Source organism: Puma concolor, chromosome D2 (assembly GCF_028749965.1).
Source record: "Puma concolor isolate L17-30 chromosome D2, mPumCon1.1.hap2, whole genome shotgun sequence".
NCBI lineage: Eukaryota > Metazoa > Chordata > Mammalia > Carnivora > Felidae > Puma > Puma concolor.
In genome coordinates, this window is record NC_141677.1 from 31,333,777 (window position 1) to 31,346,274 (window position 12,498).

The 12,498-nt window shown below is 49.4% G+C and overlaps 1 protein-coding gene across 2 annotated transcripts in view; it reads left to right on the top strand.

Annotated features, from left to right (window-relative positions):
* Positions 1–12,498, top strand: part of HK1 (hexokinase 1) — a 91,118-nt gene that overhangs the window by 40,523 nt on the left and 38,097 nt on the right. For both annotated transcript variants that reach the window (XM_086679881.1, XM_086679880.1), the window contains one exon: positions 10,825–10,973. In XM_086679881.1, the coding sequence (XP_086536007.1) occupies positions 10,825–10,973 (149 nt within the window). The remainder of the gene's footprint in view (positions 1–10,824; positions 10,974–12,498) is intronic.

The following is a 12,498-nucleotide window of genomic DNA, read 5'->3' on the forward strand; positions in this document are numbered from 1 at the left end:
AGGGGGAGTTGGGAGCTCCCTGTGGATTGTCAGTACCCCTTCCCCGGAGCAGTGGCCTTAACTCCTGCTCTTGGCAGAGTGGAGGCTGGGAGGGCACAGCTTGGCATGCTCGGTGGAGGCTGTTCTGTCTGGCAGGGGCGGGTGCTGGGCCTGGCCCAGCTTGGCACACCCATGGGAATCCTGCTCTGAGTGGTGTTCTGTGCTCTAGCCTGGGGCTTACCTCCTGCGTACGAGAGAGGGAGAGCGATTGTGGGGAAGTCAAGTTTCTCTGGGGGTTGTGAGTACACACCCTGAGACCACAGCCCTCACACACGCCTGCTGTTTCTGCCCTGCTCTGGAGGCGAATATTTTTTTTTGATGTTATTTTTTATTTTTGAAGGAGAGAGAGAGAGAGAGAGAAAGAGAGACTGTGAGTGGGGGAGGGGCAGAGAGAGAGGGAGACACAGAATCCGAAGCAGGCTCCAGGCTCCGAGCTGTCAGCACAGAGCCTGACGCGGGGCTCGAACTCACAGACCACGAGACCATGACCTGAGCCGAAGTCGGACGCTTAACTGACTGAGCCACCCAGGCGCCCCTGGAGGCGAATTGAAAGCCTCGATTTGGAGCCTCTAGTACGCAGCCTGCAACGTGGATGTCAGGAAAGCTGCTGTTGCTGTTCACAAAGGACGGGCAGGTGCGCAGGTTGTCGGAGCAGACTGGCCACAGTGGGAAAGGCCCCCTGTGCCTGCAGGGCTCTTTAGGAGTCCCGAATGAGATTCGGCTGCTGATGAAGGGCGGGTGCTCTGCTCTGTGGCCACAGGTGGGGCTTGCTTCCTGTACACATTGGCATTCGGATCTCTTGCGTTTCCTATTTGAATCCCATTCCACCTCCATCTTCTTGTTTTCCTTGAGGTATTGGTACCGGCAGATTTGACCTTTAAATAATGACTGAAGAAATTCTGGTCCTCGGTAATGGGACTGTGGTAGGCCCTGGGTTTTGTTCTGATAGCTTCTGGCTTTGTGGTTCGCTCCTGCTTTCTCCCAGCTCCGGATGGCACCCACATCTGGGAGCATTGAGCCTTTCCAGGGTTAGTGGAGTGCTGTGGGAGAGGCATGGCTGTGCCTGCTTCCAGCTAAAAGAAGAGGGAGGGGAGGTAACGGTGTGGGCAGTCCCCGAGGGCTGCTGCTCTGACTCTGCTTGGGAGAGCTCAGAAGGATACCTGATGCCCGCGGGACACCTGATCCCATGTGACTGGCCCAGGGCTAACATATCCAAGGACCATATGTCATTCCAGGACCGAGTGTCAGCAGGCAGTGCTCTCCCTCACCCTCTCAGAAACCATTTCCGGACTTGAGGGTCTTTAAAGGGTGATCCAGCTATGCTCGAGATCTAGCCGTTTGCCCCCATCAGCGACTTTTCAAAATAAGGCCCAGAATTCAGACTCGGGTGGGAAAAACACTGTGCAGGCCTCTCTCAGACACTCCTAACGGTTGCCAAGACGCTTAAGGCCCTGAGCAGTCCTGCAGGAAAGCAATCTGTTTAACCTGGCTTACCTGCCTTTCCCCCTCACCTTTGATCTTCTCTTCCGTATTTCATCTATCTTGAGACACTTTTTAATTTGAATGTCTCCGAAACCAGCGGTGCGTTGTGCTGTTGTTGCAACTTAGAAAGCATTATTGGCGGTGTTCATTCTTTCTTCGTGCTGCGTAAAACAATGATGCGTCTGACGGCAGTGTCCTAAGCGCGATGACACGTGTGGTAGGTAGTATGCCACGCGGGGGGACGCAGTCCTGGGGTTTGTTTCACGGGAACCAGCAGCCTGGGCCCCATACCTCCCTTTGAGTCTCTCTGTTCTCCAGTGTGGACGGGGCCAACTGTTTAGGGCCTCTGAGAAGTGCTAACCGAAGGACGAGGAGGTGAAACCAAAGTCCTGAGGGACGAGGCCCCCCTTCCTGTGCGGGGCCTGGGTCTGCCCATTTGCACTCAGCACCTCTCCCTGCCTCACCTGTCCAGCCCTGCCCCCACCCCTTGTCTTCTGGCTTCTGCTGGTGGCGGGCAGTCCTTCCGAGCAGACCTGCAAGTCCTGGGCTGGCAGCCGTGCCTCTCCAGTCCCTGCCTGTGGCACTGCATGGCATTTTCCTCTTACGGGGATCCCGGTCAGATTAGGCCCCACACTGAGGACCTCATCTTAACCTGATTACATCTGCAAAGACCTTGTTTCCAAATCAGGTCTCATTTCCGGGTCCCAAAGGTTAGGGCTTCGGTGTATCTTTTTGGAGGACACAGTGCAGCCCTAACACATCCTATAGCCTTTCTCCTTATAACTGTATCTTATATTCATGGTTGGGCTCAGTTCTTATGCCCCGGGGCCCACACTGCCTTTGGAACGGACCCCACAGCCCCACATAGCGTTGACATTGATGCCAAGGCCTCGCATACCTGACCCCAGTCCACTCCTTGCCCCTTTGTGACAGAAGTGCTCCGCTGTCACCTCCCTTGCAGTCCTTTATCAACCAAGAACCAGGAGGTCCCCTGGAGTAGCCAGAAAGCGGGTCTCCTGGATAGTAAACCACGGCGCTGTTCCCTTTTTAAATGTTAATCACTGCTTCATCTGTATAATTAGCCAGCGACAGAATTAGCGGTAATCCCAAACCACTGAGGGATAAATTGGACTCAGCGAGGTGGAGAGACACCCCTGCCTGTTCAGGGTGATGTGACTTCCAAGTCAAAGGGAGAAACAAACCTTTCCTTTTCCTGCTGACCTTGACCCTGGGGGACTGGACGCAGTGTCTCGAAACTCTGCTGATTTTTTGGAAATGTATCAGCACATTTTTATTATTTGTTTCTCCTTTGGACACTTTTTATGGGCAGTGGTTTTTCTTTAATTGCTCTTCAGTAATCTATACGTTAATTTTTTTTTTTTTTAAACCCTAAAGTGGCTTTCAGCTGCCGCGTATCCTTTCTGGAATAGAAAAGGTATGAATAATAAATAAAAGAAGGAAGATCCTGGGGCGCCTGGGTGGCTCAGTCGGTTGAGCGTCCGACTTCGGCTCAGGTCATGATCTCGCGGTCTGTGAGTTCGCGCCCCGTGTCAGGCTCTGGGCTGATGGCTCAGAGCCTGGAGCCCACTTCCGATTCTGTGTCTCCCTCTCTCTCTGCCCCTCCCCCGTTCGTGCTGTGTCTTTCTCTGTCTCAAAAATAAACATAAACATTAAAAAGAATTTTTTTTTTTTTTAAAGAAGGAAGATATTGTTGGAGCCTTTTTGCTTTGGTGACTTAGCTAAACAGAAGTCCCTTTTCAGAGCTGCCAGTCCTGGGGATAGCTGGCCCTCTGTGTCTAGCTTCCCCCAGAAGACCTGGCTCACTCTGTGTCTCGTTCATGAAACCTCCCCCTTTTCTCTTCTTATTTATCAGTAAGGATACTGGAAAAATACCAATTTGATTGCAAGGCTTTTGAGGGTAAATTGAATTGAATATGTTTCCCTCTTTCTGCCTCCTGGTTCCAAGCAGGCTCTTTACCCAAAGGATAAGTTAGAAAATCTTCGATTTGTGGTGTGTTCACAGTTAATTTTTTGGACCCCCAGGTATACATAGGACTACTCTCTGGTCAAAGGAAAGAAAATACTCTGTCTGTTCCCATGGCATTTGGGCCGTTGCTTAGCTTTCTGTCTCTGTTCCCTTCTCTGGAAAGAGGATTGGATCATCTCAGAAACTCTCTCCCTCTGTGAAATCTGCATGTGTAGCATTCTGGTGGGTTTTTGATAAAGGTGTAGAACTCCCATCAAGTAGCTGGATTGCAGACCAGGAGGGAAAGCCCTTGTATCTCACGTACTGGCTCAATTTGTTCGGCAGGGCAAAGGTGGGCATTTCATGAAGATGGGGTTTCTGTTTGCCCTGTTCTCCATCTAGTGCAGGCCTGGGCTCGAGAGAGAGACATCTGTCCCCATGTTTGTTTCCCATGATGTGCGGGGAATAGTGGCAGTCATTATAAAGTGGAGAGTTGCCAGGGGACCCTTCAGATGCTTTGTTTAATGAGCCTTCTCTGGAAGAGTGGTTCTCCTGGGTTCAGTGGGAGTGGGAAGTGTGGGAAGAAGTTGCAGGTAGGAGGCAGCAGGGGCAGGAAGTAAGGTTGAGGCCAAAGATTCGAAGAGGTAGTTGGAGTGAAGCCCGGTGCTATAAAAAGAAGCTGAACTGGAGCACCTGGGCGGCTCAGTCTGTTAAGCGTCCGACTTCGGCTCAGGTCATGATCTCACAGTTCCTGGGTTCGAGTCCCGCGTCTGGCTCTGTGCTGACAGCTCAGAGCCTGGAGCCTGCTTCGGATTCTGTGTCTCCCTCTCTCTCGGCCCCTCTCTCACTCATGTGGGTGCGCACACTCTCTCTCTCAAAAATAGAAAATAAACATTAAAAAAAAAGAAAAGAAGCTGAACTTGAAATTAAAGAGGGGGAAAAGTCCAGAACACTGGACTAATCTCTGGCTCTGCTGCTCACTATCTGTCTGACCTTCGAGGAGTCAACTTCTTTAAGCCTCCTGTTTCCTCATCTGTAAAATGGGCACGATAAACCTCCTTTCCCTGCCTCACAGGGCTGTGGAGGATCAAGTGGAAATGCTTTGGAAACTGCAAACCACCATGAGCCTTAACAGTGGGTCCTCGTCCTCCTTAACACGGTTGCCATCTCCTAAGTAACTTTGTAAGAGTTCTTTGGGAAGGCCCTTCCCAGCTGATGCCGTCTTTCCGGGGTGTCTTTTGTCTGGCAGAGAATAGGACCAAACAGACATGCATTTGACCCAGGCAGTTCTTTTGAACTAGCAGCAAACGCTGGTGGCCTGCTGTGTGCAAGACTTAGCACTGGGGGAAGGAAGTTAGCCTGTTCAGTATTGCCCTTGGCTTCAAGTTGCTGATCATCCAACTGAGGAAGATAAGACATATACACGTAAAAAATAACGGGCGTCAAATATATTTGCAAGTATATGAGCCGCCGAGGAAAGGGAGGGGCTCTGGCCTTGCCAGAGGGGTAACCTCGAGCTGGTCATTCAGCTGGATGGGTTGGAGCTTCCTTCTCCATCCACCGAGAAGATGAGTTAATATTTGTCCCGTGTCGCCTGAGCTGCAAATATGATTTACGGAAGGAGGTGCCAGCTGCCATTTGTTTTAGCGATCATAAACACACCCTGGAACCGGGGTCATGCTCAGGGAAGGATCGGGAACTGCACTGGGCTTGACAATGACCCCTTGTAAACTGCCTTCAGAGAAAGGCCACCCCCCCCCCACACACACACAAATCTGTCGACTCCCACTTGCAGGTGTGCCGAGTGTCCAGTATTGAGTGTTGTCTTGACATCTCAAGGCCACCTTTTCTGGTTGCCGTCTCTGACCCTAACCTCCTGGGGCCCTGTTGACCCGTGCTTGTTAAAAAAAGGAGCCGTGGAGAGCTGGGGTGGACAGACCACCGCGGGAGGCTGGGATGGGGCAGAGCTGCAGAAGTGGGGCCCAGCCCTATGTGCCCTAAGACCAGATTCCTCCCGGATTATCTTATCGGCAGCGAGGTCATTTTCACTTATCCTGCTTGAAAAGCTTCAGGTCTGGGTCCTGCAGAGCTGCTGCCTGAAACCTGACCCCTTTCTGCATCAGGGGCTCAGAGCTCTTACTTGCTGTGTTGACACTGACACCAATAAACAGGAGCCCCCCCCCCCCCACAGGCACCTGGAACTTGAGCGCAAGAACCTGCTTTCACGTAGGCCTCTGAGTCAGCTGAAAATGAGACTTTTGACCAGGCCAGCGACCGAAAAATTGGTCATGCTATTTCTTTTTGTAAGTTACGATGTAAAAATCCAAGCAGAACAAAACCAAAAGCTGCAAGGAGTCATGGATGTTGAGGAACCCCAGCAAGAAAGGTAGCCGTTCTTACCGTGCTAAAGCCTCACTCCACTGTCGTCAGCCGTGGGGATCCTCGTCCACGAGGTCTGTCCAGCAGGCGGTTTGAACCAATAGTTATGAATCTGAGCTTTGGATTCACGTCCTGGCTTTGCCGCTTACCAGCTGGGTGCTCGGGCTAATCGCTTAACCCCTCCCAGCCTTTACTCGCTTACCTGCAAAATGGGGATATCACAGCGGTACCCACCGCATAGGCTTGAGGGAGTTTAAAATGATGCGTATGAAGCACTTAACACCTGGAGTGCGGAAAGGCTCGATGCATGTTAACTGAGGGTAAAATAAAGTACTTTCGATATTTTAGTGATTCATCCTCCAGGGAGGAGCTACCTCATGCTGGAGCCAGTTTTTTTTTAACTGGGTAGCAGTGAGCACCATGGGGGTTAGGGTTCTGATGGGAGCTGTAAGACAACTCTATAAACAGGGGCTCCCGGCTGGTTCAGTAGTAGAGCGCATGACTCTTGATCTTGGGGTTGTAAGTTCGAGCCCCACGGTGGGTGTAGAAATTACTTAAAAATAAAACCTTAAAAAAAAAAAGAAGAAGGAGCAAAGGAAATTGTAAACTGATTTGAACAACCCACAAAGTCAGGGTCAGAATTCCCTACAAATCTGTGACCCCCTACTTCCCACATTCTCCCTTGGTCTGCTGCCTTTGGACCATAGAAGCGATTTAAGACCAGTGGCATCGTGTGGTATATTCATGTTATGGACTATAATTCAGTCATAGAAAGGGATGAGGTGCTGATACCTGCTGCAACACAGTTGAGCCTTGAAAGCAAGTCATGTGTAGTAGTTGAAAGAAGCATCCATCAGAGACCACCTGTTGATATGAAATGTCCAGAGTAGGGACATCTGTCGAGGCAGACAGCAGATTCATGGTTGTTGGTGGATAAGACGGGTTGGCAGGAAGTGGAGAGTGACTGCTCGTGGGTACAGAGTTTGTTTTGGGGATGCTGAAAATGTTCTAAAGTTAGATGGTGGTGATGGTTGCACAACCCTGTAAATATACTAAAAACCACTGAATTCTACACTTTAAAACGGGTGACTTGTAAAGAACTGGAATGAAAACAAAAACTTAAAAAAAAAAAGAAAATGGATGAATTGTATGATATAGACGAATAATTCTCCGTAATTCTGTTATTTAAGAAACCAGCCAACCAGTGGGGCATCACTGCTTTGTGCTTAATGAGCAATAAGCAGGGGTTCCTTGAGTGAATGAATGAATGAATGAATGGATGACTGGGCCACCAACCCCCATGATCGAGTAGCTACCAAGCATTTATTGAGCTCCCCTGGGTGCCATGGATAGACGCACAGAAGCCCAGGTTTTTCCCTCCAGGAACTTGGAAGGGTAAGAATGGTGAAAATTCAACCATTTGGTTCGTTCATTGACTCCTTTCCCATCCGCATTAGTCCAAGTATTTGTTGAGCTCTTACCGTGTGTCAGACACCGTTCTACGTTCCAGAAATAGAGCAGTGTGTCAGCTTACAGGTTGGTGGAATCAGATACAAACGTGCATCAAATACAAGCTTTTTTTTTTTTTTTAACTATTACCTTAAAAAATAAAATAAAAAACCCCAAGGGACCCAGAATAGCCAAAACAATCTTGAAAAAGAACCAAGTTGGAGGACTCTTACTTCCAGGTTTCAGATTTTACTACAAAGCCACGTTAATCACAACACCGTGGTACTGACACAGGATAATAGATCAGTGGATCAGAATCGAGAGTTCAGTATGTCATTTATGTCTCAAAATTGGGGGAAAAAAAAGAATTGAGAGTTCAGAAACCCTTTTTTGGTCTCTTGATCTTTGACAAAGGTGCCAAGACTGTTTAATGAAGGAAAGAACAATCTTTTCAGCAAATGGCACTGGGACAACTGGATATCCACGTGTAAAAGAAGTAGCTTGGATCCCTACCTCACACTGTAGAGAAAAATCAACTCAAAATGGGTCAAATCCCTACATTTAAGAGCTGAAACTGTAAAACTCTTAGCAGAAAACCTAGTTGCGAATCTCTGTGACCCTGGATTTGGCAGTGGCTTCTCAGATATGACCACAAAAGCACAACCAACCAAAGAAAATAGATACGTTGTACTTTGTTAAAAGGAACAACTTTTATGCTTCATAAGTCACCATCAAAAAAGTGAAAAGACGACCCACAGAATGAGAGAACATATTTACAAATCATGTATCTGATAGGTGCTCACGTCTAGAACATGAAGAGCTCTTACAACTCAACACTTAAAAGACAACCCAAGTTTTCAAACAAGCCAGGGGATCTGAATAGACATTTCTCCAAAGAACGTGAAAAATGGCCAAGAAGCACCTGACAAAAGGTGCTCATTGTCATTAGCCAGAGACATGCAAGTCAAAATAAAATAAGATGATAATTAGTATTGAGGATGTAGAGAAATTGGAAACATCACGTATCACTGGTGGGATGGAAGCTGGTGGACCTGCTTCAGAAACCAGTGATGGTTCCTCAGAAAGTTAAACATTTGACAGAGCAACCCTTCTTCTAGGTGTATACCCGAAGGAGATAAAGACAGGGCCACACAAGAACTCGTGCAGAAATATTCATGGCAGTATTATTTGTGATAGCCAAAAGGTAGAAACAACCCCACCAACAGACAAATGGGTAAATGAAATGAGGTACATCCATACGGTGGATTATTATTTGGCCATGTGACAACATGATGAACCTTAGAAATGTTTTGCTAAGTGTAAGAGGCTGGTCACAAGAGGCCACCTACTGTGGGGATTCCATTCACAGGAACTGTCCAGAAAAGACAAATCTGTGGAGACGGAGTGTAGATTAATGGTTGTTAAGGACAATGGGGAGAGAGGGGCTTGCTTGAGAAGCAGTGAAGGATTTTCTTTTTGAGGTGATGAAAGCATTCTAAAACTGGTTTGTGGCAATGGTTGTATAACTGGATATACTAAAAAACATTGAAAGGGCGCCTGGGTGGCTCAGTCGGTTAAGTGTCTAACTTCAGCTCAGGTCATGATCTTGCATTTTGTGAGTTCAAGCCCCGCATCAGGCTTTGTGCTGACAGCTCAGAGCCTGGAGCCTGCTTGAGATTCTGTGTCTCTCTCTCTGCTCCTCCCTTGCTCACTCTCTGTCTGTCTTAAAAATAAATAAACATTTGGGGCGCCTGGGTGGCGCAGTCGGTTAAGCGTCCGACTTCAGCCGGGTCACGATCTCGCGGTCCGTGGGTTCGAGCCCCGCGTCGGGCTCTGGGCTGATGGCTCGGAGCCTGGAGCCTGTTTCCGATTCTGTGTCTCCCTCTCTCTCTGCCCCTCCCCCGTTCATGTTCTGTCTCTCTCTGTCCCAAAAATAAATAAACGTTGAAAAAAAAATTAAAAAAAATAAATAAATAAACATTAAAAAAAATAAAAACCATTGAATTGCATACTTTAAGTGGGTGAATTGTAAGGTGATTTATATCTCCATAGTGCTGTTACCTAAAAATGGAGTATTATGGATGCTTCCCTAGGAAAATGAGATCCCGAGCAGCCTTGTATTTATACTGCTATAGGACTGAGACTTTAGGGGACCAGTGGGGCTCAGGATGTCAGGGGTGGCTGTCCCCCCTGGTGTAATATACATTAGGACAGTGGGGATCAGTAATAAAATTAACAGATTTTAACCAATATTTTGGAAGCATGTGTGAGAATTACTAATGAGAAACAGGGTAGAGAAAGTTAGATGGTGGCTTAATGGTTTGTGACCCTTCCCATGCTACCTCCCTTGCTGCTGTCTGGTGGCCTCAGTGCACAGTCTTATCATCTGTAAGACAGGCACACACCAGTTACTGCACATATCGGACCTGAGGGATGTAACTATATCAAGCCAGTTACTCTTAAGTGACGAAGAGGGACTTCTGCTAAAAACATTCCCTGGGTAGAAACAATACAAATTTCCACTGCCAGGTGAATGGATAAACAAACGTAGCTACATACAGTGGAATGTCAGCCTCAGAAAGGCAGGAAACTCTGACACCTGTTACAAAATGAACCTTTGAGACACTATGCAGAGCGAAATAAGCTGGACACAAAAGGACAAGTATTGTGTGATTCCACTTCTGTGAGATCTTTAGACGAGGCAAATCTGTAGTGACAGAAGGTAGAGAGGTGGTGACCAGAGGCTAGGGGATGGGGAGTGGGGAGCGACTGTTTAATGGTTCTAGAGCTTCAGGACCCTGTTAGGGGTGATGAAAAGTTTTGGAGATGGATGGAGGTGATGGTTGCACAACGTTGTATTTAATGCTACTTAAGGATGGTTGCAGTGGTAAATTTTATATTTTACCACAATTAAAAAAAAAAATCCCCCAGGGGAATAAGTGGAGGTGTGAACTCCATAACGTGGAAGGAACTCAAGGCATGGGGTGGACCTCAGATGTGGGGTTTTCTCTGAGTTGAAATGCTGTTTTTATTTTTTGTTAATTAAAAAAATTCTTTTTAAGTTTATTTTGAGAGAGAGAGAGAGAGAGAGAGAGAGAGAGAGAGAGAGAGAGAATCCCAAGCCCCATGCTGACAGCGCGGAGCCCGACGTGGGGCTCGAACTCATGAACCATGACATGAGCTAAAGTCAGATGCTTAACCGACTGAGCCATCCAGGCGCCCCATGTTTTTATTTTTATTTTATAGGTAACAGTGCTGTCTGGGAGGAAGGATAGGGAATTAGAGAAGCTGGAGCGAGGCTTTGTACAGAGCTCAGCACTTGCGTTCCTCTGCGTGGAGCTGGCCTGCTGCATGCCAGGCTGGGAGGGTTTCCCTGGCCCACTTTCCAGCCAGGGCAGTGGTTGGATGAGGTTTGCATGGGGGATGCAGACCCTGTCGAGAAGCTGGCAAAAGTGCGGGGTCTTCCTGTGACGTGAACCTGATGCGATACCTGTTGTCTCCCTAAACAGAAAAGGGAGATTTCATTGCCCTGGATCTTGGCGGGTCTTCCTTTCGAATTCTGAGGGTGCAAGTGAATCATGAGCAAAACCAGAATGTTCACATGGAGTCCGAGATTTATGACACCCCGGAGAACATCGTGCACGGCAGTGGAAGCCAGGTGGGTCCCCGCTCCCTTCCCATCAGCCCCAGTGCGCTCCCATGCAGGAGCCAGACCCCCAAGCGTTGGTATCTGAGTTCCTGGAAGGAGTCCCTTGTAGATTCACGTGGAGAGGGGCTCTTGGGTGGAAGGGTTTGACCACCTAAAGAGAGTCCACCATCTGGGTAAACTGGTGGCTGGGAGAGGGTCACTGGGACTTGCACAGTGTGGAAGGTGTGAGGAGGGAGCCCGGCAGCTCTGTGGGTAAATGTGTTCATTCTCTAAGGATCCTGGGGTTGGCTCCCCAGCGCAGGTTTAGCAGAGCCCGTGGGTGAAAACGCCCCTTCTTCCAAGGCATTGGCCTTCTCACCCAGCTCACCAGGGGCCCAGGCCTCCCCGGGTGTGGCTGTCACCTTGTGCGGCAGCAGGCATTTGAGTTCATGGCCCTAGGGCTAGTCAGGGGCTCCTGGCTACCGGATTTAATAGCCTCCTAAAGAGTCCTTGGTACAGAATGTCACCACCCCCTTCCCTCACATTTGATACCTGAGGCCCCTCCTTTTCATGGGGCCCCCCCCGGGAAGGGCTGCCTTCCTTAGCTGGCAAAGGGGCTGTGGGCATGATCAGAAGGGCCCGTTCCCCTTGTCCCGTCTGTCTGGTTGTGGTGAGTGGTGGGGCCTAGCTCACCGAGGACCCGGTGGTCACGGTTTTCCGTCATTCGGTGTCCCGTTAGCCTGTCCCCGGGAGCCGCTCCTGCCGTGGGCCTGTAGATATACTGGCTCCTGCAGCCTGTTGCTTGCCTTCTGAGTCATGGCTGCTGCTCAGGATATGTATTCAGAGCTTGCCAAATATTTGCTTTAGGAAGGGTGTGTTCACGTCAAGGTTCATGACTAAGTTCTCCAGAAAACCCATTTGTTCTGAGCTGGACTTTGAGATGAGACCCAGGAGCCTTCTCCTCTTGACTCCTCTTGACCGTGTTGTTTCTGAATTAACGCGGGTGGGTCCTAGAGCAAGCTGCCTGCCGTTTTTTTGTTGTGTTTTATTTTTGGTCTGAGAGAAAAGGGCTAATCCCAGCCATTGACCTGCTCCTGGGGGTCTGGGGTGAGAGCTTGTCCGACCGTGTCAGGGAGAGCATTGAAGAAGACGCCAGAAGAGATGAACCGCTGCTCAGCCGGCCACTGAAACGAGTGTATCACTCACCGGATGGCCGTGCCTGGAGGTTCCCCTGCCCGTGCCTCCCCTACTCGGCCGCACAAACTGGCCCATTCGTCCGAGGTGGGCCTGAGGGCTGCCAGCTGCTGGGTCCCCGAACCCCGCCCAGTGGCTGCTCATTATTCCTTTGTGCAGGTGGCCCGCAGCCCCGCCTTGGGTCCTGCTCTTTGCGCTTGGCAGCACCGACCTCTTACTGTCTGTTCCCCACGTCCCGGGGTCAAGCCGCGTCTGCTTGGTGCCCTCACCATCAGGACTCTCTCCCTGGGCCAAGACATTCCTGGTGCTGTGTGACTTCACCTTTGAGGAGCAGGGCTTGTCAAGAGGGTGCCCACTGGCT